Here is a 27,957-nt window from a genome sequence, read left to right on the forward strand (position 1 = left end):
CTGTCCTATCCAACAACAATGACATCAATAACAACAACAATAATAACTACAACAATAAAACAACAATGGCAACAGAAAGGAATAAATAAATATTTTTTAAAAAATAACAAAAACAAGAACAAAATGGAAAAAATGGCCTCCAGGAGCAGTGGATTAGTAGTGCAAGCACCGAGCCCCAGGGATAACCCTGGAGGCAAAAAAAAAAAATGTGTGTGTGTGCTCATGCACATGGAGAAATTTAATATATATATACACATAGAGAGAGAGAGAGAGAGAAAGAGGGAGAGAGAGAATTGAAAGACATACAGCAGACTGTCAATAATGTACTTTTCTACCCCACAGTTTTGTTTGTTTGAGCAGGGGATACAGTTTTCTCTACTTTCTCTCTTTCTCATAATTTATTAATGTGAGCAAGGAGCAGAATAGAACCAGATCATTACTCTAGCATGTTAAATGCTGGGAACAGGACTTGGGACCTTGTGCTTGAAAGTCCAGAGCTCTAGCACCTGCACCACCTCTCAGTGTCCCATTTATTTATTTATTTATTTATTTATTTATTTATTTATTTATTTATTTACTTACTTACTTACTTATACCTCCAGGGTTATCGCTGGGGCTAGCTAGGTACCTGCACACAGATCCACTGCTCCTGTGGCCATTTTTTTTTTAAATTTTTTTATTTTTCGACAGGACAGAGAGGAATTGAGAGGGGAAGGGGAAATGGTTAGGGTGAGATATCCCTGCAGGTGGAATGCTGGGGGCTCGAAACCGGGATCCTAGTGTAGGTCTTTACACTTCATACTATGTGCGCTTAACACGGTGTGCCACCACCCAGCCCCATGTTCCTATTATAGTCATTAAATTTTTTAAAAGAATAGGGCCAGGAGATATATCACCTGATGTAGCATATATTTTATTATGTATGAAGACCAGGGTTCAAGCCCCACCACCCTATGAGAGCATCGTGCATGGCACTAGGGGAAACGCCTGTCTTTCCCCTCCCTCTCTGTATTTGAAATAAAATGGTTAAATGGGGGCAGTGGAATTGAGCATATATGAGCTGCAAAAAAAAAAAAATTAAAAAGACAATATTTTTAAAATAAATTATACAAAAGCATATTCTCATTGTTAAAAATAAAGTAACTCACAAGAACAAAAAAACTACCATGTTGGTTAAGAAGTTCCAGCATTTACACCCCACCCATTCATTCTCCTCTAGAACCTCGGATGACCACAGCTGAAGGTCAGCAGGGTCTCCTTCAAGACTTTGGCTCTGTGTTTATAATACTAAAATAGATGGTGTTCTTTTAGTCTTTCTTTCCTTCCTATGTTTACTTGATTGTGATCTTTGATTTTATAATAAGCACTTTAGGCAAAAGAAAACCTCCAAATGCCCAGCATTTAAAAAAAATAAAAGAAGTTCATGAAATGTAATTCTGTATGTTATAAGAACAATGTATAATCTCATATTTATTTTTAATATATATTAATTGATTTTTATGAGCATGAGAAAGAGAAACTAGAGCATGGCTCAGTTCTTGCATATGATGGTACTAGTAATTGAACCTGGTATCTTTGGGGTCTCAGACATGCAAATCCTAATGCTCTGGTAAAATGTGCTAGCTCCCTGATCCTTTATGTATTTATTGCATAAATAAATATACAGTATATGAGCATTAAGAAAGAACTGGAAAGATACAAACCAAACTGCTATAAACTAATCTAAATCAGGAGTAAAATTGAGGGTAGTGGTTAGGGGATTAAAAAAAAAAGTTTATTTATTTTCCATTTTTGTTGCCCTTGTTGTTTTATTATTGTGGTTATTATTGTTGTTGTTATTGATGCCTTCATTGTTGGATAGGACAGAGAGAAATGGAGAGGGGAGGGGAAGACAGAGGGGGGGAGAGAAAGATAGACACCTGCAGACCTGCTTCACCACTTGTGAAGCAACTCCTCTGCAGGTGGATGGAGCCAGGGGCTCAAACCGGGATCCTTACGCCAGTCCTTGTGCTTTGTGCCACCTGCGCTACCACCCGACTCCCGGAATATATTTTTTATGTATGGTTATTATTTCTATTATTTTAGGGTTAAGATAGTCATGTGGCACTAGTTTCAAGAAGTACAATAAAGAAACACTATGGGGCTGGCAAGATAGCTCACTTGGATAATGCATTTACTCTGTCATGACCCACATTTAAGCCTGGCCCCCACCACACTGAAAGAAGCCTAGGTACTGTGCTATCTTTCTCTCTGTCTATCACAGTCTATCAGAAAAAGCTGGCCTGGACTGATGAAGCACCAGTGATGACTAAATAAATAAATAAAACAAAGAAGGAAGGGAGGAAAGAAGGAAGGAAGTGAGGGAAGGAGGGAAAGAGGGAGGGAACCAGTCACTAGTTCTTCTGCTTTAAATGATCAATACACCAGAGTCTGATATATCCATCCTTCAAGACATGCTACGTTTGCATTATGTGTGTTTGTAAGGACGACTCTGCTTCAATGAACTTATATTACTTCTCTTATTAAGAAAAAACAAAAACAAAAACAAAAGGATATAAACATATATTTCAATATATGTGTGTGCATATAAATAACTATCCAAATAATTATTTTCACTGAATGTTAGATCCCAAGTGAATTTCTTCTCATAGCTTACTTGATTGTTCAGTTTTTCTTGATGAAGCACATATTACATACTTAGGGAAGGAGAAAAGGTTTATATTTTCTCCAAGAAAGGTCACTAACATGTTTCCAACAGGCAGAAAGTGAGCTATTAGTGACTTGAACTTTTCCAAAAAAAGAGTGTAATGGGTAAAGAGAGGCCAAAGCAGCCAATCTTTTAAGGATCAGAGTGGAACTAGCCTTTTCTTGTTAGAACTGCTCAACCAGGTGGTGCACCTGGTTGAGCTCACATGCTATATACAATGGACATGGACCTATGCTAAAGCCTCTAGTCCCTACCGGCAAGGGGAAAGCTTCATGAGCAGTGAAGTAAAGCAATGGAGCAGGTGTCTCTCTCTTCCTCTCTATTTCTCCCTCTCCTTTCAATTTCTGACTCTATCCAGTAAGTAAACTAATTAAATATTTTTCTTAAAAAAAAAAAAACTATTTTTTAGACCAAGTAGATCAGAAGCAACCAATAGCACAGCTATATACAAGATACTGGGTACTGTACAGCAAACCATAATAAAAGGACTTTTCAAAGTTAACCCAATTACCAAATAATGTGATGATAACATTAACTATCGATTGTCTTTTGGAACCCTAAGACAGCAGGAACCTCACATCTCCACTATAGAGCCTCTACTTCCCCCAGTCCTGGAACCCTTGGATAGGGCCCACTTTCCCGTATGCCTCTCCCAATCCATATCAAATAATATTGCATCTGCCGATCACAACCTAACCAACGCAACGATTGCCACCTCAACATGCTTCAGCTCAGACTGTGTCCAGAGACTTCACGTGTGGAATGACAACCCTTCAGCTTCATTACTCGGGTGAGACCTTTCCTTTCATAGTATACTCTAATTCCATCCCAGGTGGTTCACTTTCTAACAAAGTCCCAAAACCTAGATATACACCAGTTTCTGTGAGAGCATATGTTCACACGTATCCATAAACAACTGCAAAATATATACCTGAAAGCAAAAGTACACTAGAGTTTGCAGTGAGTACCCCTCTAACACTTCCTCTCCACTATTCCAAGCTTTGAGTCCATGATTGCTCAACAATTTGTTTGGCTTTGTATGTTAACTCTCTTTTCAGTCATCAGGTTCCAGATGTCATCAGGATGCCGGCCAGGCTTCCCTGGACTGAAGACCCCACCAATGTGTCCTGGAGCTCCACTTCCCCAGAGACTCACCCTACTAGGGAAAAAGAGAGGCAGACTGGGAGTATGGATCGACCAGTCAATACCCATGTTCAGCGGGGAAGCAATTACAGAAGCTAGACCTTCCACCTTCTGCAACCCACAATGACCCTGGGTCCATGCTCCCAGAGGGATAGAGAATGGGAAAGCTATCAGGGGAGGGGGTGGGATATGGAGAATGGGTGGTGGGAACTGTGTGGAGTTGTACCCCTCCTACCCTATGGTTTTGTTAATTTATCCTTTCTGAAATAAAAAAAAAAAAAACTATTTTTTTCCCTCCACTTCATCTAAGCCATTTGGGCTCACCCAATCCTCTGCAGCTCTTGCGATAAAACTCAGGGTGCAAGGCAGCAGCTAGCCAGGCAGTCTAGGGGAGGGGGTGGGAGGCTATGGTCCACTCTAAAAAAAGATAGGGTCTGTTACAGCTCTTTTATACAGCCCCTAGGATAGACGTTCTGGGGCAGGTGTAGAAAGCATAATGGTTATGCAAAGGAGACTCTCATGCCTGAGGCTCTGAAGTCCCAGGTTCAATCTCCCACCACCACCATAAGCCAGAGCTGAGCAGTGCTCTAGTTATAAAAAAAAAAAAGTGGGAGTCGGGCGGTAGCGCAGCAGGTTAAGCACTTGGCGCAAAGCGCAAGGACCTATGTAAGGATTCCGATTTGAACCCCAGGCTCCCCACCTGCAGGGGAGTCGCTTCACAGGTGGTGAAACAGGTCTGCAGGTGTCTATCTTTCTCTCCCCCTCTGTCTTCCCCTCCTCTCTCCATTTCTCTCTGTCCTATCCAACAATGAAAGCATCATGAACAACAACAATAATAACCACAACAAGGCTACAACAACAAGAGCAACAAAGGGGAAAAAAATGGCCTCCAGGAGCAGTGGATTCATGGTGCAGGCACTGAGCCCCAGCAATAACCCTGGAGGCAAAAAAATAAAAAATGTTCTGGTGGGGCAGTACAAAGACATAAACAGCAACGCCTAGTGGCTGAGTGTTGGTACAACCTATTGAGCACACACATTACCAAGCACAAGGACTAAGGTTCGAGCTCTAGCTCCCTACCTACGAGGGGGAAGCTAGTAAGCAGCAAGCAGTAGAGCAATTGCAGGTGTCTATCTTTCTGTCTCCCTATCTCCCTCTCCCCTCTCAATTTCTCTCTGTCCTATCAAATAAATAAATAAATAAATAAAATAAAAAGAGAAAGTAGATGCCAGGGGCTGTGGATTTGTATTGCTGGCACTGAACCCCAGCAATAACCCTGGTGGTAAAAAACAAACAAACAAACAAACAAAACAGGAATGCTAGTTGCAGGTGCCAGACCCTGAAGGCATACTCTTTGGCTTTGGCTTGATACACAAAAGGGATTGCCAACACACTGGCAACTCAAGAGAGGCCTCTGAGAAGCTAGGATGGCCTTCTAGGCGTCCTTGCTCCACCAGCTCCTAGTAGAAGCATGAACCAAGACTTCCCTTATCATTTTCCAGTGGATTAGTAGATTGTGTCCCTGACAATTCAGCCTACACAGAGAGGCTGTCAGAGCTCCTCTTTACAGGGGCCTCCTGCCCACCAACACTTTCCATGCTGCCAGGAAACTAAGACCTGCTCCAAGGAAGAAAATGTACCATCTGCCAAAACAGTGAGGCAGATTCTCACCAAATTTGGAAGGGTTGTTTGAAAAGGTCTCACTGAAAACATAGACTGTGTGCTGTGTGTACAAAATTTACCCTGGAGGGGAATTGGGGTGGAAATGTGCATCAAATACCGGCTACATTTTTCCTCTGGAGGAACTGAAGCAGCCAGAGAGGCCATGTGCTGGGAGGGGGAGTAAAGAGTGGTTTAGAAGTGCACCCCAAATCAAAAGTCACTGGAACAGTGGCTGCCAAGAAAGTGCAGGCACTGATTCACAATACAACTACTCCTTCCATGGGCAGTTGTAGTTCAGTAAGAAGAGCTTGCTAGTGGCTGCAGAAACATATTTATTGGCTGAGGTAAATGCTTCTTCAGATCTATAGTCTTCATAGTGGTTATGATGGTTATGAAAACAGTAGTCAGTATTTACCAAGCCCTTCCTGTACGCTAAACACATTATCTGCTTGTCTTGATTAATTTTCATAAGCACCTCTGAGATGTAGGACTTAATATCCTCATTCCATAAACAAACTGAGTACTAGAGTAGTTACACAATTAGTTATTTGCAAATAAGTGGCAAAGTTAGCATTCAAACTAAGACCCGTAAAACTCCAAGTTCAAGCCTGCCCTGCGCCACACCAACAGAGTTAGCTAAACTTTAAAGATGACCACAGTGGTAGAACCAAGATTTGAACCCATAACCACTGTTCTTCTGACCTCATATGAGTGGGAGTGAAGATGAGAAGACTGTACCAAAGAAAGAAGCATTCCTTGGATGAACAATCTGGAAACGTTCTAAAAGCACAGCAGGACAGGAAGTCAGGCATTAGCGCAGCGGATTAAGTGCAGGTGGCGCAAAGCCCAAGGACCTGCGTAAGGATCCCAATTCCAGCCCCCGGCTCCCCACCTGCAGGAGAGTCGCTTCACAGGTGGTGAAGCAGGTCTGCGGGTATCTATCTTTCTCTACCCTCCTCTCTGTCTTCCCCTCCTCTCTCCATTTCTCTCTGTCCTACCCAACAATGACAACGACAATAATAGCTACAACAATAAAACAACAAGAGCAACAAAAGGGAATGAATAAATAAATAAATATTTTTTAAAAAATTTAAAAACAGCAGGACAGGAATAAGGCCCTTAGTTGGGGCAAGAAAGGCAACACATAAACAGTGTGAGAGTCTGTGAGATTGTGGAAATCAGGGTCCTGGATTAGAAATATCTTTATCTTTCCCCCCATCTAAGCACAATTATACCACTCCAGGTATATTCCCACAGGAAATGAAACACACTTTCACACAAAAACCTGGACATTGGGAGTCAGACAGTAGCACAGCGGGTTAAGTGCACGTGGTGCGAAGCCAAGGATTGGCGTAAGGATCCCAGTTCGAGTCTCTGGCTCCCCACCTTCAGGGGAGTCGCTTCACAGGCGGTGAAGCAGGTATGCAGGTGTCTTATCTTTCTCTCCCCCTCTCTGTCGTCCCCTCCTCTCTCCATTTCTCTCTGTCCTATCCAACAATGACGACATCAATAACAACAATAATAACTACAACAATAAAAAACAAGGGCAACAAAAGTAAATAAATATTAAAAAAAAACCCGTGTCACACCCAGTTGAACACATACATTACCATGCGCAAGGAGCTAAATTCAAGCCAACACTCCCCAATTATAGGGGGGATGCTTCATAAGTGGTGAAACAAGTCTGCAGGTGTCCCTTTTTGCTCTCTCCTTCTGTATCTCCCCTCCCCCTCTCTATTTGTCTCTTTCCTATCAAACAAAATAGAAAAAAAAAGGGGGGGTGGCTGACAAGAGCGGTGGATTCTTAGTGCTGGCACCAAGCCCCAACTATCACCCTGGGGGCAATAAGAAAATGAAGTTTGGTTTTAAAAATTGTAACTACATATTATTTTGACACAGGCTGGAAAACTACTGCCTACAAACTATTGCTAAATCTAATCATTTGGCTATTTTATAAATAAAGTTTTTTTAAAAAAAAAACAAAAAAAACCTGGATATGAATGTTCACAGGGTCATTTTTCACAACAGCCAAAATGTAAAAGTGACCCAAATGTCTATCAATTGATGAGCAGACAAAATGTGACCTATACACACAATAAATTAATATCAGGCCCTTAAAAAAGGGGGAAAAAAGTATACATACATTTCAACATGGATAAACCTTGAGAATATTAAAGTAAGTGAAAGAAGTTAGTCACCAAAGACATACACTGTATGATCTCATTCATATGAAATTTCCAGAGTAGGCAAACCCATACAGAAAATTTACAAAAACCCCTTTTTTTAAAAAAATATTTTTTTTATATATCTATTATTGGATGGAGACAGAGAGAAATTGAGAGGGGATGGGAGAGATAGAGAAGGAGAGAGATAGAGAGACAACTATAGACCTGTTTCACCACTTGAGAAGCTTTCCCCCTGCAGTTGGAGACCAGAGTTGGGTCCTCATGCACTATAATGTGAGCATTTAACCAGGTGCGCCACCGCCTGGCCCCTAAAAATCTTTTTTCTGATGGTGAATGTTACCGTATATAGATTATATCATGATTTCAAAATTGTCAAGGTGTCTAGAGATTATAGCCTATGGATAGGTGAGCACTGACCCAGGCTGAGCGCTCATACTACCTGGGAAGTGCTATAGCAACAGAAGAAGCTCATGCTGTGGAGTCTTTCTCTCTTTATCCAAATGAAAGCGGCCCATAGAGGTGAAATCACACATGTACAAGGCGCCAGAGCCAAATAACCACCAAGAGTGGTCCAGGAGGTGGCGCAGTGGCTAAGGCACTAGACTCTCAAGCATGAGGTCCTGAGTTCAATCCCTGGCAGCACATGTACTAGAGTGATGTCTGGTTCTTTCTCTCTCTCCCCTATCTTTCTCATAAATAAATAAAATCTTTAAAAAAAAATAATAATAATCACCAAGAAAATAGCACCACCTATAAGATGAGGACAACAACACTGTGTATTGGGAGGCTGCTGGAAGGGTTATTTATAGAACGTGAGGGCATAGTGTGTAATCCTTGGTGCAGTACCTGTATAGAGCAAGCACCCAGATTCAGTAGTACTATAATAATCAAGTCAGCACAGATATTGGCTGTCTGCCTAAAACAGAAGGGGATACTGGGTGAGGGGGAGGTGGTGTCACAATTCTTGAGCTGCAGCCCAACACCAGCGCCGCCACCACAGAGCACAGCTGCAAGTGCATCCTCCTTTCCTTCCAGCAAGAGCTGTCTCCATGGCAACCACATCAGCTCAGGCCAGGAGCTCCTGCTCCCCAGTCAGGTGACAGTATCGCCACAGCAACCTATCAGGATGGCAAAGGCAGATCTCAGTGATGGGACTGGAGCAGCAATGGCAGAAGAATTGCTAGGGGTCCCTCATCACCATAGAAACCATGTCAGGAAGGAGAGTGGGGAGAAAGGAAGGAGAGCAGGGAGAGAGGAAGGGGAGGGCAATCAGCAAACAAACACAGGGCTACACATCTTGCCTAGCTTCTGAGACACCAAGGAGCACCTCAGGGAGGGCTATCCCAGCTCAGGAGGAAGTGAATCAGCCAGGCACCACCACAAAGGGCTGTTTTTACATATGATATTATTTAAAATTTCACATATCATACCCAAATCTATTCTTATTGTTAAAAGGAAAACTAAATATAGTACTGGCAGTGAAACAAGCCAAAGTCACTCCCCACCATTTCTTTTTATTTATTTATTTTTTTAAAAATATTTATTTTATAAAAACAAAAAAAATATTTATTTTATTTATTTATTCCCTTTTGTTGCCCTTGTTGACTCCCCACCATTTCTAACTCCTCAGATTAGTGTGTTTTCATCCAGAATTTTGCTATATATTTGAACATAAACATACATGTTCAAAGCTGGAGGGGGGGTTGTTCATTATTGTTTTGTCTAATAACCATTAATCTATCTCCCCTGACCAACCTTATCTTACTTGCTATGATACTTACATATCTTGCATGCTATGGCTTATTCCAGAACTTCACTCCTTCTTCAGGTTGATCGATACTCCATTGTATGTCTATAATTCCTCCCCCCCCATCCAGGGTTATAGCTAGGGCTTGGTTCCTGCACTACGAATCCACTGCTCCTAGTGGCCATCTTTTTATTTTCCTATTGTTGTTGTTGCTGTTATTACTGTTGTTGCTGCTGTTGTTATTGTTGTTGGATAGGACAGAGAACTTGAGAGAGGAAGGGAAGACAGAGAGAGGGAGAGAAAGACAGACACCTGCAGATCTGCTTCACTGCTTGTGAAGCAACCTCCCTCCCCCGCCACCCCAGGTTAGGGAGCCAGGGGCTCAAACCAACTTTTTTATTTCAGAGAGAGATTACAGACAGACAGATAGGAACCACAGTACTACTCTAACATTCAAGGAACTTCCCTTGATGCCCTGATGCTTCCATGTTGTGTGGCGGCTCAAACCCAGGGCCACTTGCATAGTAAGGCTGGCACTCTACTGGATACACTCACTATCTTCTAGCCCCCATATCAAAGTTCACTTATCCATTTATCCATCAATATGCGTTTGGGTTGCTTCTACCTTTTAGTTAGGGTAAACAGTGCTATTGTGAACACAAAATATCTGTGTCCCTCTTTCAATTATTTTTTATTTTTTTGTGGAGCCAGGACCTTGTGCAAGTATGATTTCACTACTCAGATAACTGTTTTCATTCAGATAGACACAAGGAGAGAGAGCACAAGACAAAGGGAGGAAAAGACACCATAACATTGGAGCTTCCTCCAGGGTCTTAGCAGTTACCATGAGCTAAGAGTTCAAACATGGGCCATGTGCACAAGGCACACACCCTACCATATGAGCTATTGCTCCTGCCTTCCTTGCTTGTTGTTAAAATTCGGAGGCTCTAGCTGGCCGGGCTAGCTTCACAGGCGGGTAACAGAGACGCGGAGACAATGGCTGGGCAGGGAAGCTGTATTTCTTTATTCAGGAAAAACGATTCATAAACTAAACCAAACTAATCACCAAACAGAACTCTGCTGTCTCTTTGCAGCGGCACAAGCACTCTCGAACTCTGTCCCTCTCCAACTCCGGAACTCTCCCTTACTCTCCAACTCTGAAACTCTGGCACTCAGGAACCCTGGAACTCTGGCGGGGTTCCTAGGGGCGGGGCCAAGCGGCCCGCGAAAACTAACTGGACTGATCCAATTCTCTTGGCGGGGGAGATCTAGAACAACCCAATGTAAAGCATACAACACTTGCTTGCAAATTTGGGGGGCTATTCTTCTCTCATTCATATGGTACTTCTATGTTTTAACTTTTTCAGAACACACTATACTGTCTAGCTCATATTAACTTCTTCATAATATTCTAGAGTTACCTGTTTTCATTAAAGATCATAAGCCCCCTCAATCTATTGTTATTATCCTGATGTCACAGATGAAGAAACTAAGATTTAAGGGTAAAGGCTGAGGAAGGTTGTGGGAACTCAGACAGCCAGTCTCTCTCCTTTACGATAGGAACAAGCTGACCTCTAGGACACTTTTTGAAATTGTCTTCCCTTTTCACTTGCTAGGGCAGCAGTAACGAGATGTGTGAAGATACTGCCATGCGTGATAAGCCAGGCCATGGGAGCTGGAGACTATGGGGGGGGGGGGGTAGGAGGCACCCAGCCCTGCAGGTAAACAGCTCTGCAGTAGCTCTTAGCAGCAAACACCCTTGTCTCCACACAGGAGCTGTTGGTACATCAGGCCAGCATGCCAGTGGCAAGAGCAGCTAAAGGACTATTCCTTTATTTATTTATTTATGCCAGTTTTATGAATCCACTGCTCCTAGCAGCCAATTTTTTCCTTTTTTTTTTTCAACTAGAGCACTGTTCAGCTCTGGTTTATGGTGGTGCAGGGGATTGAACCTGAGACTTTGGAGCCTCAGGCATGAGAATCTCTTTGCATAACCACTATGCTATCACCATTCCTTTTTTTTTTAAATACGATAATTTTCTTTTATATATATATTCCCTCTTGTTGCCCTTGTTGTTTTATTGTTGTAGTTATCCTTGCTGTTGTTATTGATGTCGTCGTCGTTGGATAGGACAGAGAGAAATGAAGAGAGGAAGACAGAGGGGGATAGACACCTGCAGACCTGCTTCACCACCTGTGAAGCGACTCCCCTGCAGGTAGGGAGCCAGGGGCTCGAACCAGGATCCTTACGCCGGTCCATGTGCTTGGCATTACGTGTGCTTAACCCACTGGGCTACCGCCCGACTCCCACCCCTTTCTTTTTAAACATACTTTCTTTCTCTCTTTCTTCCTTTCAGTTTTATTTGTTAGGACAGAGAAAAATTCAGAGGGGAGGGGAAGAGAGAGAGAAAGAGAGTGGGCACCTGCAGACCTGCTTCACCAGTTATGAAGCATCCCCCTTGCAAGTGGGGAGCAGGGGTTTGAACTCTGGTCCTCAAGAATGGTAATGTGTGCACTCAAGTGGGTGCATCACCACCTAGCCCTAAAGGACTATTCTAGTTCACAGCTCTGGGCCTCAGTCCTGGAAGGCTGGCATACCTGCCTGGGGGAAGGAGAGGACAGTGGTCCCTAACAATGTTTCCTTAGGTAACTCCAGAGCATTCTGACAGCTAGTCGGTGCAGGTGTGCCTCTGGGGTCAGAAAACACCCAGGGTATCTGGAGCACAAAGCCCAGTAATTTGGAGGATTCCAGCCTTTAGCGGTCACCACTTAGTTTCCAGCTGGTGTTCTGAACCACCCCTGGACACTATGCAACCACGGCAACTTCTCTCCCTCTCCCAAGGCTTGTTTCCTCATTTATAAAATGGGCATCACCACAACCTCTCTAGACCTTTATGAAAACTACTGACAACTGTTGAGATCAGCATAGTGCCTAACAAGGTGTACACTTCACATCTAGCAGGAGGAAGAGAGAGCACTCCAGATGGAGTACTGCCCTGAGTAACAACAGAATCAGCCTGGGGCTACTAGTGTCTCTGCTGCCCTGGGATTTATGTCAAGTCACTGGTCTGAAGTCCAATCTCATGGCTGATTTTATGCCAAATGGCAGGACCTTTCAGTCCCCATGATTTGTTCATACAAGTTCTCCTAGTTAGTCCAAACAATGACTCGGGGAATACGATCTCACTTTACTGATGAGGAAACTGAGGTACAGAGAGTTGGTCCCCTTTACTGGACACAGTTTCACATATTCTCAGTGAATCCTCCTATATTTGTGGACTTTTGATGGATGAGTGTCTCATTAGCCAGAGGGGGGTTGGGTTCCTTTTATCTATTTTTTTGCCACCAGGGCTATCACTGGGCCTCAGTGCCTGCATGACAATTCCACTGCCCCAGATGCCTTTATTTGTTTATTTATTTCATCCTACTTTGTTTTATTATCAAGAAGTGTGTGTGTGGGAGAGAGAGAGAGAGAGAGAGAGGGAGAGAGAGAGAGAGAGAGAGAGACTGAGACCTGCAGTACTGCTCCACCACTTGTGAAGCTTCCACCCTGCAGATGGGAACTGGGAGCCTGAACACAGGTCCTCACACCATGGTAATATGTGCACTCCACTGGGTACCATAGCCCAACCCTTCGGGTTCCCTGAGGGCAAGAATGAGGTATGCTCCATCCAACCCTTAGTGTCTAGCACACAGTATACACAGTAGGTACTCAGGAAATGTGTGCTAAAGGAATGAATGAGCAAACAGCTCTGCTAGAAAGACATGCAGACAGAGGTTCAGAGAGAGGTTAGGTGGGGCTTACACATGCCCCCCACCCCCAGGCCTGGCCCTGCTCTGAAGGGAGGGGTGCTCACCTCTCTTGGGCGATCCAGTTCTGTCTGCAGCACCTGCTTAGCCAGCTCAGTCTCAATAAGTCGCTGCCGGAGCTCCTCATTCTCCTCCTCTAGCCGTGCCCGTTTCTTCTCCACAACCTCCAGCTCTTTATGTAGCCGAACAGAGATGTCCTTAGATACCTGAGCAAGAGCAGGTGATGATCAGGTCTAAGCAGGCTGAAGCACCCTCCCCACTGCCACAGAGAGACCTGTGAACAGGCAGGAATTCTCATCACCACCCTCCCACACATAGGCCACCAGCACCACCACCAATCTCATGAGGAAACCAATGCTCTGGGAGGTTAATAGTCAGGAAATACTATTGTTACAACCAAAACACCAATCCAGGCTCCCTGTGCTTCCAATTTTTACATCACAGCTCAGTCCCCAGAAAACTGTACAGGCTCTGTTACCTACTAGGAATGCCTTTTCAATTCCTTTTTTTTAAATTTTGTTTTTTAAAGAATTTCTTTATTCATGAGAAAGATAGGAGGAGAGAGAAAGAACCAGACATCACTGGTACAGGTGCTGCCGGGATTGAACTCGTGACCTCATGGTTAAGAATCCAATGCATTATCCACTGCACCACCTCTGGGACCACTGCCTTTTTAATTTCCAGGGTTGGTTGGTTGGTTCTCTTTTTTCACAGAATTGTAACATTTTGTAGGAGTATAATTTCACACTGATAGATGTGTATGTACAACTCACTGCACACACCCAACAAAGTTCCTGTGCCCACCCCACTCTTCCCTCTGATAAACACCACAGTGTTTTTACAGTGTCTAAGACAATTTGGTTGCTATTTTTCTTTTTACAAGTTTGTGTGCTTTAGTTATCTCTATGAGTGAAACAATCTGGTAATTATCTTTCACCTCTTATGTCACTTGGCATAATTAACTGTAGTTCCATCTATTTGTTTTTGTTGTTGTTTTTAAGATTTACTTATTTACTTCTGAGATAGAGACAGAGACAGGAGCAGAGCATCATTCTAGCACATGTGATGCCAGGATCAGAATCAGGAACTTATGCTTGAGAGGTCAATGTCCCATCCACTGCACCACCACCTGGGCTGCTACCTAAGGTTTTGGATGTTTACAAACGTCTCTCTCCATCATCCTTTAAGGGGTCAGGCAGTGGCACACCTGGCTGAGTGCACACATTACAGTGTGCAAGGACCCAGGTTTAAGCCCCCAATCCCTACTTGCAGGGGTGAAGCTTTACAAGTAGCAGAATATGGCTGCAGATGTCTCTCTCTCTCCTCCTTCCCTCTCAACTTTTCTCTATCTCTATCCAAAATAAATAAATGAATGAACAAATAAAATATTTTTAAAACCAATCATTCTGCTTCCTTGCCCTAACTAGACTCTGTCATAATGCTTGCAAATTATTTTTTAATATTTATTTATTTCCCTTTTTTGTTGCCCTTGTTTTTTTTATTGCTGTAGTTATTGCTGTTGATGTCATTGTTGTTGGATAGGATAGAGATAAATGGAGAGAAGAGAAGACAGAGAGGGTGAGAGAAAGACAGACACCTGCAGACCTGCTCCACTACTCGTGAAGCAACCCCCCTGCAGGTGGGGAGCCAGGGGCTCCAACCAGGATCCTTAAGCTGGCTCTTGCACTTCGTACCATGTATGCTTAACCTGCTGTGCTACCACCCAGCTCCCATGATTTTTTTTTTAAAGATACAGAAAGCAGGGGGTATGAAAGAGATAGTGAAAAAAAATTTTTAATTGAATTTAAAAAAAAAAAGAGAGATAGTGAAAAGGATCAGAGCACCAAAGTTTCCTTAAATGTTTTTTGGGGGCCAGGCCTGAGCCTGGGTCATGCTCAAAGTAACACACTATCCAACTGAGTGGATTTTTTTTTTTTGGGGGGGAGAGTAAATATTTATTTAAGATAGAGACAGAGAGAAAGAAAGACAGCTACAGGACAGGGGTAGATAGCATAATGGTTATGCAAGGAAACCCTCATGCCTGAGGCTCCATAGTCCCAGGTTCAATCCCCTGCACCACTATAAACCAGAGCTGAGCAGTGCTCTGGCAAAAGAAAAGGAGAGAGAGAGAGAGAGAGATGCATGCAACACTGCTTCACCACTCCTTGTGAAACTTCCTCTTTGCAGGTAGGAACCAGAGGCTTGAAACTGGGTCCTTATGCCCTGTCACATGTGTCTTCAACCAAGTGTGCCACCTTCCAGCCCCCTATCCAACTGAGTTATTTACTGGCTCAGGGTCTCCAGAAAATAATTTTAAAGTGAAGGGAATTCATTGAAGCAAAAGTTCCAAGCAAAACAGGCAACCTTCACGTCCATTTGAACCCCACTTCTTTTCAGCAACCAGCATGTGATCCTGGTCAAACACATCTCCACTGTCTTCAGTCTCCTTCCTATCAAATGGAACAGTAACAAAAGGACCAACCTCACAGCCCTACAGGAGGAGGGGTCAACTACTGCACAAAAAGGTTTGTCCCTGTGCCTGCACAGTGAGTGCATGTGAATGGTGGCTGCTTCTACAGGGAGCTGAAGTCCAGAGAGAGACATGGCTCCCTGGAGGTTACAATGAGACCCCAGCCAGGCCTGCCTACAATTGTCTGGGATAGAAAACATGCCCCAAACAAAAAAGATTGGGCAGGTGTCCAAGGTATTCCTACAGAAAGTAGCTGACAGAGCTGCAAATGCCAGTCAGTTCCAAGACTGCAGCCATACCCCAATTCCTTGAGGGCACCCTCGGTCCTCTCCCCTGCTGGTTAGGGTATAAGGTCAGGAAAGGGGACTTCTGGGGATAAGGAAGACACTTCTAGGCTATTGAATCACAACCAGATTCCTTTCCTTGATAGACTGGTTACTACTATTTTTTAATTCCTGTTGTATGTCAGATCTATTCACCTTCACTCCAATTCTGCTCCCATTTCATTGGCAAGGAAACTGAGGCTTAAAGCATAAGTGACTCAAGGTCACTTGAAACAAGTAGGGACCAAACTGGAGGGTGGGGGAGAGAACCCTGAAGATCTGGTTGAGGGGGCAGCATGGCCAGGGTTCCACAGGTTCCACAGGCTACATGAGCTCTGCCAGCAAATGTGTGGGGCAGTCAGCCCAGCACCCCGTGCCAGTCTCGGAAATGACCGTGGTACCTCCTCCCTGCCAAAAGGAAAGAGGGCCCTCCCTGGCTCTGCCCATTGCCTGGGCCTGAGCCCAGCTCGGCACAGATCCCTTGGCAGTGTGTGAGGCATGCGAGGAAAAACAACAGCCCCAAAGGAAATTCATTCAGCACTGCCTCCTCTGCCTCTGTTTCCCACTGTCTGTGAAGATCTATAAGAGCCATCAGCCCCTCTAGGCCTCCCGAAAGGGTGAGTAATCCCTCTCTCTCAGGACAGGAACTCTACAGCTAGGAAAACTAGATTCAAAGCTTAAAGGGTGTGTGACCAAGGACCAAGTTAACTACCCACTCAAAGACTCAGTCTGGACTTCACCAGAAGCTATTCATGAAGGCTGCTGTGAGGAGTGAACAGCATAGTGCTAGGACCAGTGGAAGGAACATAATAGCTGCTCAAAAACACAAAGGGTGGGAGTCGGGCGGTAGCGCAGCGGGTTAAGCGCACGTGGCGTGAAGCACAAGGACTGGTGTAAGGATCCCAGTTCAAGTCCCCGGCTCCCCACCTGCAGGGAAGTCGCTTCACAAGTGGTGAAGCAAGTCTACAGGTGTCTGTCTTTCTCTCTCCCTCTCTATCTTCCCCATCTCTCTCTATTTCTCTCTGTTCTATCCAACAACGATGGCATCATCAACAACAACAATAATAATAACTACAACAACAATAAAAAATCAAGGACAACAAAAGGGAAAATAAAAAAAATTAAAAACACAAAGGGTTTTTGTCAGAGGTGTTCTGCCCCCAAGTTTCCACCTATGGTCTCATGTTTTGGGTTAGTAGGTCACTCAATAGGTTCCTGTTTTGCTCAATACTTCATTCATTCATTCTACTCAGTTACTGGGGGTAGGGGTGGTAAAGTACACAGATCAAGACCCCAGACCATTCCTGGGCTCCTTGACATCACTGTGCCCCAGTAGCAGTCTGGGGTCTGGCACACAGACTATCCCTAGTAGGTGCCCAGTGGTGGTGCACCCAGTAGAGTACATGTTATTAGAGGTTAAGACCAAAGATAAAGCCCCCAGTCCCGACATGGTAGGCAGGGTTGGGAGGTTTCCTGAGTGATGGAACAATGTTGCAGGTATGTGTGTCTCTCTCTCCCTCCCCCTCCCACCTCCCTACTTCTTTCTGTCTCTCTCTTTTTTCCCCCTCTGTTTCTATCTGAAATGAAAGAGAAAGGAAAAATATAGCTGCCAGGAGCAGTGGAGTTCCTGTGTAGGCACAGAGCCCAGTGATAACCTTGATGGCAAAACAAACAAAAAGTTGATAGTAAATATTTGTTGGATGATCAGACAACTACAAGAATCTAACATGTGAAAAGGGAAGGAAATGAAAGAGTGAACTGAACGACTGGGAAATGGGGAGCTGCACCTGCGCTAACTTGGCTGAGGACTCTCACCCTCAATCACCCAGCCCACCTATTGTCCACAGAGGCTGTATCCTTGACTGGGTGGGCAAGCAGGCTGTTGCTAGTCATGGCACCTCTCCCAACTATGATGCCACCTAGGCCAAATTCTCTCCATCTATGTAAATGCACCATCACCACCATGACCTAGACCTGGGGGAGTGATACTCTTCCCACCAGACAGTCACAATTCATGCGCTTACTGTGTCCTCTTGAGCATTCCTGAATATGGACTTCATCCCTGCTATGAGTCCCTACTCCCCTTCTGCCCCATAGGATCTCATTCCTCACTTGCTTCCCACTCCCAAGAGCTGCTGTGTCAGGAGGCTCAACACAGGCATCTCACAGAATTCTAATGAGGACCACAGGAGCACCAGTCTTGTGTCCCTTCTTCTCCCTAAGCTCCAGTGATCCCAGGCCCTCTCAATTCTCACAGTAATTTACTATTTTTCAATTTTGTAAATTATATTTATTTATTTCTTGTATAGAGACAGCCAGAAATTGAGAGGAAGGGGGAGATAAGGATAGAGACAGAGAGACACCTGCAGCCCTACTTCACCACTTGTGAAGCTTTCCCCCTATAGTGGGGGCTGGGGGACTTGAACCCAGATCCTAGCGCATTGTAATATGTGCATTCAACCAGGTGCACCTCTACCATTCCCACAGGTGACTTATAAAACCAACTATCACTTCCCTGGTGCTCACGATACTTTTTACTCCTTTGGGAAACACTCTACCTCATTTCGTAGTCTCAAAAAGATCACTCGCCCCTGGTCACACAACTAGAAAGCTACAGAACCAAGTCTGATTTCAATCAACTGAGTTAACTCTAGAGTTTTACTGACCTTGCTGTTGGCTCTAAGCTTGAAGACATGTTGCATCCAGCACCACAGATGCCAAAGTGCTCTGTTTTCTTGCTCTCAAAAAATACATAAATGAGGGGGCAAGATAGCTCATCTAGTAGAACACACACTTTATTATGCATAAGGACCTGGGTCCAAGTCCCTAACTACCACCCAGGAACACCATGCAGTGGGAAAGCTTCATGATCAATGGAGCAGTGCTATGGTCTCTCAACTCTATCATTCTCCCTCTCTCTCTCACCCTCTATTTAAAGGGGGGGGAGAGTCCTCCAGTAGTGGAAGCATGGAAATGGTAAATGCAGAGTTCCAGCAATAACTCTGGCAGCAAAATTTTAATTAATTTTAAAAACTCTGTTGTCTTTTATTTAAAAAATCATAAAAGGGGGCCAGGCGGTGGTGTACCTGATTAAGCGCACACATTACTGTGCACAAGGACCAAGGTTGAAGCCCCTGGTCCCTTCCTGCAGGGGGTAAGCTTCACAAGTGGTGAAGCAAGGGGTACAGGTGTCTCTCTGTCTCTCTCTCTTTTTCATTCTTGAAAGTCCAACACTTGAGAGTCGGGCGGTAGCGCAGTGGGTTAAGCGCACATGGTGCAAAGCGCAATGACTGGCAGAAGGATCCTGGTTCGAGCCCCCAGCTCTCCACCTGCAGGGGAGTCGCCTCACAGGTGGTGAAGCAGATCTGCAGGTGTCTATCTTTCTCTCCCCCTCTCTCCATTTCTCTCTACCCTATCTAACAATGATGACATCAATAACAACAACAATAATAACTACAACAACAATGAAAAACAACAAGGGCAACAAAAGGGAAAATAAATAAATATATAAAAAAATACTTTTTTAAAAAAAGAAAGTTCAACACTTCATCCACTGTGCCACCTCCCGGGCTGCCAGTCTCTCTCTTTCTCTCTCCCTTTCTATCTCCCTCACCTCTCAATTTCTCTCTGTCTCTATACAATAATAAAAAAATTTGTTTTAATTTAAAAATAAAGAATTGACCCCAATTAAAAAATCATAAAAGCATTAATAATAAGGCCCTGTGTGGGAGCACTGAGTCCCACCTGCTTGTCTGATTTGATGCTCTCATGATCCTCCCAACTTCTCCAAAGGTACAGGGACTGAGATTACCAGAGGAGGAAAAGCAGCTACTGCTTCCGGAAACAAGGACAAATTCTCAAAGCACAAACAAATGCGCTCAGCCATGAGGTCACTGTTTACAGCACTGGGCCAGCCTTGGCCAAATGCAACCAGTAACCTCAGGCTACTGCTCCTCTGCTTAGAGGGCCCTGATCTCAGGGCTCTTGGGAATGACCCAATCCCATTGAGTCCTCAGGGCAAGGGGGTGGGAACTATCACTAAAGAAAAGCCCTAGGCCAGGCAGCATCTGCACTTCTTCCATTAACCTCAGGAGGGCGGAATTGGAAGGCTACCCCTATTTTACAGTTTAGGAAACTGAGGCTCAAAGAGTCAAGAAAATCTGTCCAAATCTCCCAGGAACTGAACCTAAAGCAAAAACTTCTTCTCCAGCAACATTTGTATTCAAGAAAACAAACATTTTGCAAGTGTGTCCTTGGACTTCCCACAGGAGTCCCTTCAAGTGAGAATTGACTGGGCTGGGGAGATATCACAGTCTTTATGCAATAGACTTTCATGCCTGAAGCACCAGAGGTCATTGGTTCAATATCTAGTACCATAAGGCAGAGCTGATTAGTGTTATAATAATAATAACAGCAACAACCACACAGGCCAGCAAAATAACTCACTTAGATAGTATGATTGTTGCTTTGCCATATATACAACCCAGGTTTGAGCCTGGCTACCACCTCACTGAAGGTAGCTTTGGTGCTGTATTTTTTTTTTTTAAGATTTTATTTATTTATTAGTGAGAAACATAGGAGAAAGAGCCAGACATCACTCTGGTACATGTGCTGCCGGGGATTGAACTCAGAACCTCACGCTTGAGAGTCCACTGCTTTATCCACTGCGCCACCTCCCGGACCACATGTGGTCTCTTTCTCTCTCTGCCTCTCTGTCTCTATCTTTAAAAATAATAAAAATAAAACAAATAACAAGATGTTTTTGTTTTTTTTTAATTCTTCTTGGGCTGAGGAGATAGGATAAGGTTATGCAAAAAGACATTTATGCCTGAGGCTCTGAGATCCCGTGTTCAGTCCAACTGCACTACCACAAACTAAGGCTGAGCAGTGCTCCGGTGTCTCTCTCTGTATCCTTCTTTCATTAAAATAAATAAATACACTTCGTTTAATTCTCCTTTACCAGAGAATTTATATCTGAAGCTCTTCAAGTGATTCCTCTCCACCCAGGGTGGCTGAAATTCTGTCTACAGAATTTCACACGCTGTCTACTACAGCCTGGTGGGTTTTCCTTATTCTTTTGTTACCAGAACACTATTCAGTTCTGATGGTGGTGCGGAGAATTGAACTTGGGACATTGGAGCCTCAGGCAAGAGAGTCTGTTTGCATAACCATTATGTTATCTACCCTCCGCCCCAGCCTAGTAAGTTTTCCTTTTAACAATAATACTATAATAACTCAACTTGCTGGGTGAATATCCTGTGCCAGACTTTGTGTTTGGTGTTCATTCTCTCTCTCTCTCTTTCTCTTTTGCAGTGCCAGTGCCCCACACATGCATGATTCCACCATTGCCAGGTTGATTTTTTTCATTCTTTTTGTGTCAGGTTGAGGGGGGGGGGAGGGAGGGAGAGAGATCAGAGCACTAGAGCCCCACAAACACATCAGTGCTGTGGTATTTCACTGCAATGCCAAGACTCAACTCAGCCATGCACATGACAAGGCATAAGCCTTACTCAGTGATTAATCTCTGGGCTCCTTATTTATTTACTTATTTATTTATTTATTCTAAGAGAGCAAGAGGCCAGAGCATCATTCTAGCATATTTGATGCTGGGGTCTCATGCATCCTAGTCCTGCCTTCTACCTGCTAAGCCCACCCCAGTGCTCTTTATTTGAACTACTTCATTTTATTTATACAAAAATCTACAGGCAGGAAACTAATTTTCTCTATTTTCCACAGGGGGAAACAGAGGCTCAGAGATGTGAAGGAGTTCACTCAAGACCACAGAGCAAGAAGTGGCATAGCAGGTCTCTGAACCCTGCCCCTGCCCGCCTCATGCTGAGCAATGTTCCTGGTGAGGCTCTTGTGTCCTATTAGTTATGAGGACCAGCAGAGAGTGTGAGAGCCTGGAGGACAGGTCAAGACCTGAGGTTTCATTCCTGACACCTTTACCAATTATCAACCAGCTGGATAAATCACTGACACTGCAAAAGCCCTGACAATTCAGCTAGTCTGATACCCACTTTTTTTTTTTTAATGTGGTGCTGGAGATTGAGTCCAGGGTCCCACACATGTGTTCTACTGCTGAATCACTTTACTGACCCAATTTATTCATTTAGTTAGTTAGTTTAAGATAAAGAAAGGACACAAAGCAATGCACCACCAACTATGCGATTCTACTTGTGTTTTGCCTATGTTGCTCTCATGTGGTGCCTGGAATAGAGCTCAGAGCCTCACACATGTATCTTCCAGGCCCCTAAGCCCCACCTCTAGCAGATGGCAAAACTAAGGCTCCAAGAGGTGGGGTCATCCAGAGCATGGCGCAGGGAGCTGGAAGGGCAGGCCAGGGTGTTGGGAGTTACTCTTCTAGGCAGCCTCCATCCCCCTCCTTCACCTATGTATGAGGGGTTCATCTAGGCTCCCTCAGATGGTGCCAGGGAAGCCAGCATTCTGAAGCCCTCCACAAATGTACTGAATCGCACTAGCATCCAGGACAAATTGTGGTGGCCAGAGCCTCCCAACGCAGGCAGGCCTGGATGAGCTCAGCACTACAGCGGCAGGGGTTGCAGGGCGGGCAGGGGAGGGGGAGGGGCAAAGTTGATGCTGATTGGTCAGTTTAAATTTGAATAGAAAGTGCTCAGCCTCTCATTTTCACTCTCTCTCTCTCTCTTTCTCTCTCTCTCCCCAGAACCCACCCCTGTCAGCCTGCTCTCTCACAGTCTCAGCTTTCCACCCCCTCCCTACCTCACCTCCTTAAAACTGCCGTCTTTGTGTTTCAGTTCCTAATCCCTAACAACCTGGGTCAAATTACAATTCATCTGAATTTACTGAGCTTTTCCTCACCCAACTCTACCCCCAATCTGGTGACTGGAATTCAAATATTCGCACAGTCATTCATCCTAGGAGCTGTCCAGTAGCTGAGGTGCACTTTAAACTTGGGAGACATAACCTCTGCAAGCTCATTTTTCTCATCTGTACAGAGATATAAAATCCTATTGTGCACTCAAGATTAAGGGCACACACTGCAAAAGGCTGCTACCCCCACCCTGAAACAGCATACAGGGGCCAAACACCAACACTTCTCTTGCCTCCAGCTCAGTTCAGATGTCACCCCATAGGAAGAATTCCTAGAACCGTAACTACTATAATCCCCCGACCACACCAGGTTAAACTGGGGGAGTAGGGGGCAAGCCCAGGTCCCAACTGAGTCCTTAGGCTCCTGACCACAGACAGGTAGGGTACACATCTCTTCTGCAGGACCCACCTAGCAGCCTCCAGCCCATCTGTCTCCTGTTTCCTGAGCTGCAAGGCAAGGTCAGTTTCTGTGACATGGAAGGCTCTGCCAATTACTTGCCAAGTGTCAGGGGTCAGTGGACAAGTACTTCCTTTCTCTGAGCCTCTCTTTCCTATCCAGAAAGTGGGAATATTAACAACAGTAAACAGAGATATTTTACCTACAGTCTAGTTTAATCCATCCTCATGGAGCCCTGTGAGGCAGTGGCTGCTGTGACACCCCTTTTACAAACAAGGACACTGACATTTAGATGATCTACTTAAAGTCATAAAATGAGGGCCCAGGTTTAAATTAGTCCCCTGTGATCCAGGTCCTTTCCAGTCCCCCTTAGTACAACAACAACAACAACAACAACAAAAAACCTCCGCAGAGCTGTGCTCAGCACAGCCAAACACCAAGTGTGTGGCTGATATTTAAACAGCAGCTGCTGTAAACAGGATTTGTATGATGAAAGCAGTGCTGATATCCTTGGTAGAAGGTCCATCCATTCACCAGGATGAGGCTGCTGAGGCCTAGTGAGGTTATGTAACTTGCCCAAAGACACAAAGACCAGGCTGACCTGGGCCCCACTCAGGGTTATTATGGCCATCTCTCGTCCTCCAACAAGGGAACCAGTGAAGGCTGTGGGAGGCCCTAGGCTTACCTTTACATCCTGCTCCAGGCCCCGGATGAGCTCGCCATCTACCTGTCCAGTCTGGGCAGCGCGGAGGCTGCGGCGCTCAGCTTTGCGCAGTCGGTACTGCAAGATGCGGCAGGTCTTGCTGGCCTGGTCCAGCTGCTGCCGCAACTCCTGCAGCTGATACACATCCTCCTCCATGTAGACATCCCGCATCTCCAGCATCTCTGCCCGCAGCTCCTCGATCTCATCCTGCAGAGAGAAGAGATGGTGAAGTGACTGGGCTCTGTGGCAGCAGTGGGTGAACCTGAGTGCAGTAGACTGATGGTGGCCCTCCAAAGTGATTATCCTGGGGTGTCTGGGTAGGTCCTTATAAAAGGGAGAGGCAAGGGTGTCAAGGTGGGAGTAGGTGAAAGATGTGTAGTCGGCCTTTGAAAGCTGGAAAAGGGAGTCTATTTTCCTCAGAGCCAAAGAATATAGTTCCAAGGACAGTTTGCTTTTCAGATTTCTGATTTCCAGAATCATAAATGATAATCTGGGATTGTTTTTAAGTCACTCATTGTGTGATCTGTCACAGGAGCAAATGGAAACTGATACACCAGAGAAGAGGCCAGAAAAAGAGGGCATCTAACAAGCATTTATGAGCACCAACTCTGTACCAGGTCCTGTGTCAGGCAGGGGGTACAGGGGGAGTACAGTGGTAATCAAGACAAAAGAGACCCCTCCTCTGTCTTCCGCTTGGAAACACACAGGAAGCCAATTTTTATCTGTGAAACATGATGAAAACAAAAAACAAAACCCTGGGTCACATGATAAAGTGATGCTGAGGTGATGTTAAGGAAGTCGCCTCTAAAGAAAGGACATTTGTGTCCTGAAAGACAACACAGAGAGTAGAGTGTGTGATCCTAACTTGGGCCCTCAGTATGCCACAGTAAATATATTTTCCCTTCTCTCTCCTCTCTGCCTTTCACCTTTTCTTTGAAAAATAAGGGGGTGGGGGGAGTGGGAAGAAATGTACCAGAAGCCATGAAATCATGTGGACACGAAGTCCCAGTAAAGCCCTATAGCAGGAAAGGAAAAATAAAGGGCTTTCAGGGGTTGGGAGGTAGCTCATCTGGTAGACCTCACACTTTCCTATGCAGTAGGGCCTACATTTGAGATCCAAGCACCATAGGGGGAGCGCCACAGGGGGAACACCATGCACAGTGGAAACTTCACCAGAGACAAGAAGTAGTGAAATTATGTAGGTGCAAAGCTATGTCAAATAAAAGAGAAAGAGAACATCTGAACAAACAAAAAAAGAGAGAGAGAGAGAGAGAAAGAGAGAAAAAAAAAGAACATTTGACCTGAGTCAAGAGGAACAACCTTATAGAGAGCTTTTTTGGGGGTCAGGTAGTGGACACCCCATTAATCACACATATTACCAAGCACAAGGAACCAGGTTTGAGCCCCTGCTCCCCACCTGCAGAGGGGACACTTCATGAGCAGTGAAGCAAGTGTGCAGGTATCTTTCTCTCCCCATCTCAATCTCCTCTCCCCTCTCAATTTCTCTCTGCCCTATCTAATAAAAATTAGAAAGAAAGAAAATATGGCCAAATGGCCACCGAGGGTGACGCCAGCACCCAGTGGCAAAAGAAAAAAAGGAATAAAAAAAGAAAGAAAGATTATTCCAGGCAGAAGGAAGACAGCGAGCAAAGGCTCAGGGGCAGAACATAGCTCAGTGTGGTAAGATACAGCAAGTTAGGATCAGGACAGCCATAGAAGTTAAAGCTGGGGAAACATACAGGCAGACTTCCAGGACCTTGAAAGGTGAAGTAAAAGAGCCTGGGTTTAGGATGGGGGTAGACAGCAGAATGGTTATGCATAGAGACTCTCATGTCTGAAGCTCCAAAGTCCCAGGTTCAATGCCCCTGCACTATAAGCCAAAGCTGAGCAGTGCTCTGGAAAGGAAAAAAAAAAAAGGAGTCTGGATTTTTTGGTTTTGATTTGTTTTCTGATGCAAGGGATTGAACTCAGGGCCTCAACACATGTTTAGCACATGCTCTACCACTACTGAGATGTATTCCTGGGTCATCGGTTTGGTTTTTAAAGGAAGGGGGTAGTGGTGATGACTTCACTTCCTCAGAGTCACTCCTACCTTCTCTGCCACAAGTTCCCAGATATCTCTCACTTCCCCTTTATTGCCCTGAATACATCTACATTAAAGAAATAAATGGCTCGTCTCTCAGAGCAACTGTGTCTGGAGAACTGACGCACATCTTCCTAGCTGTATCCCCCACACCCATCACAGGGTCCAGCATTCCAAAGGCTCTAAAAAAATATTAACTGTGTCAGTATATGTCTATATGGTTAAATAGACAGAGACACACCAATATGAAACAATCATTACATTCAGTGTGTAAGGGGCTGAGTGGGGAAGCCCAGAAGAAATGGATAAATATTGTGTTCAAGAAATGGATAAATATTGTGTTCAAGAACAAATACTGTTTTCAAATGTGAAAAGTGGGAGTAATATTACTGCTTTCAGTGTTGCTGGGTGATTAAATAAGATTGTGCACTAAAAAGAGAAACTGTCAGGAGGAATGGCTCATTATACTAAATGAATTCCTAAGGACCCAGGAAAAGTAAGAAGTTTGGGACTGTCCTGATATGAGCACAGAGTGGGTCAAGGACCAAAAACAATTTTGCAGGCTCTGGCAAGGGGTCCACAATATGGGGAGCTGGGTTAACCAGGCCTCTGAACCTCCCTTCTTCAAATAAGATAGGAACGGGCGCGAAGCGCAAGGACTGGTGTGAGGATCCCAGTTTGAGTCCCCAGCTCCCCACTTGCAGGGGAGTCACTTCACAAGCAGTGAAGCAGGTCTGCAGGTATCTTTTTCTTCCCCTCTCTGTCTTCCCCTCCTCTCTCCATTTCTCTCTGTCCTATCTAACAATGATGACATTAACAACAACAATAATAACGACAACAACAATAACAACAAGGGCAACAAAAAGGGAAAATAAATAATTTTTTTTTGGCCTCCAGGGTTATTGCTGGGGTTCGGTGCCTGCACTACGAATCCACTGCTCCTGGAGGCCATTTTTTTCCTTTTGTTGACCTTGTTGCTGTGTTTGTTGTAGTTGTTATTGTTGTCATAGCTGTTGTTGTTGTTGGATAGGACAGAGAGAAATGGAGAGAGGAGGGAAAGACAGAGAAGGAGAGAGAAAGAGAGACACCTGCAGACCTGTTTCACCGCCTGTGAAGTGACTCCCCTGCAGGTAGGGAGCCGGGGGCTCGAATCGGGATCCTTAGCCGGCCCTTGCACTTTGTACCACGTGTGTTTAACCCGCTGCACTACCACTCAACTCCCAATAAATAATTTTTTTTTAATTTAGGAAAAAAAAAAAAGAAGATAGGAATGACCTTGGGGTGTCCAGTGCCCCCTAAGATTAGGTGAACTAGTTTAATGGAGTCTAACCAAGCATACAATTAGTATAAAACTCAGAGATTTTTACAGGCATCTATCTCTCAAGTTGTTTTGAATTCATGGAGGGAGAGAGATCTGTTTCTCCCAGGCCCACTGAAAGAAGATACTGTCCACTGGACAGTCTAATCCCCACTTGCCACCACAATCCTTCTCTTAGGGATGGGTCCAGCTGTGCCCTAAAAACAATTTCCTGCATTGCCATGTACATGACCCAGACCCCCACTGAGTTGAAGGAAGCTTTGGTGTTATGGTCTCTTTCACTTTCTCTCTACCACTCTGTCTTTATCTAAAAATAAAAAATAATCATGTGAAATATTTAAAAGAGGAATCAGGTGGTGGCGCACCTGGTTGAGCACAAATGTCACAATGCAAAAATACCTGGGTTCAAGCTCCCAGTCCCCAAATGCAGAGGGGTGTCTTCACAAGTGGTAAAGCAGGTCTACAGGTGTCTCTCTCTTCCTCACTGTATCCCCATTCCCTCTTGTTATCTGGCTGTCTCTTTCAAATAAGTAAACTATATATATATTGCCTCCAA

At 44.6% G+C, this 27,957-nt stretch overlaps 1 protein-coding gene across 2 annotated transcripts in view; it reads right to left on the minus strand.

Annotated features, from left to right (window-relative positions):
- The window catches only part of MTCL2 (microtubule crosslinking factor 2), a 111,265-nt gene that overhangs the window by 59,821 nt on the left and 23,487 nt on the right, over nucleotides 1–27,957 (minus strand). For both annotated transcript variants that reach the window (XM_060189550.1, XM_060189539.1), the window contains exons 2-3: nucleotides 23,983–24,207; nucleotides 13,303–13,461 (exon numbers count right to left, since the gene is read on the minus strand). In XM_060189550.1, coding sequence (XP_060045533.1) covers nucleotides 13,303–13,461; nucleotides 23,983–24,207 — 384 coding nt within the window. The remainder of the gene's footprint in view (nucleotides 1–13,302; nucleotides 13,462–23,982; nucleotides 24,208–27,957) is intronic.

Source organism: Erinaceus europaeus, chromosome 1 (assembly GCF_950295315.1).
Source record: "Erinaceus europaeus chromosome 1, mEriEur2.1, whole genome shotgun sequence".
In the NCBI taxonomy this organism is placed as follows: domain Eukaryota; kingdom Metazoa; phylum Chordata; class Mammalia; order Eulipotyphla; family Erinaceidae; genus Erinaceus; species Erinaceus europaeus.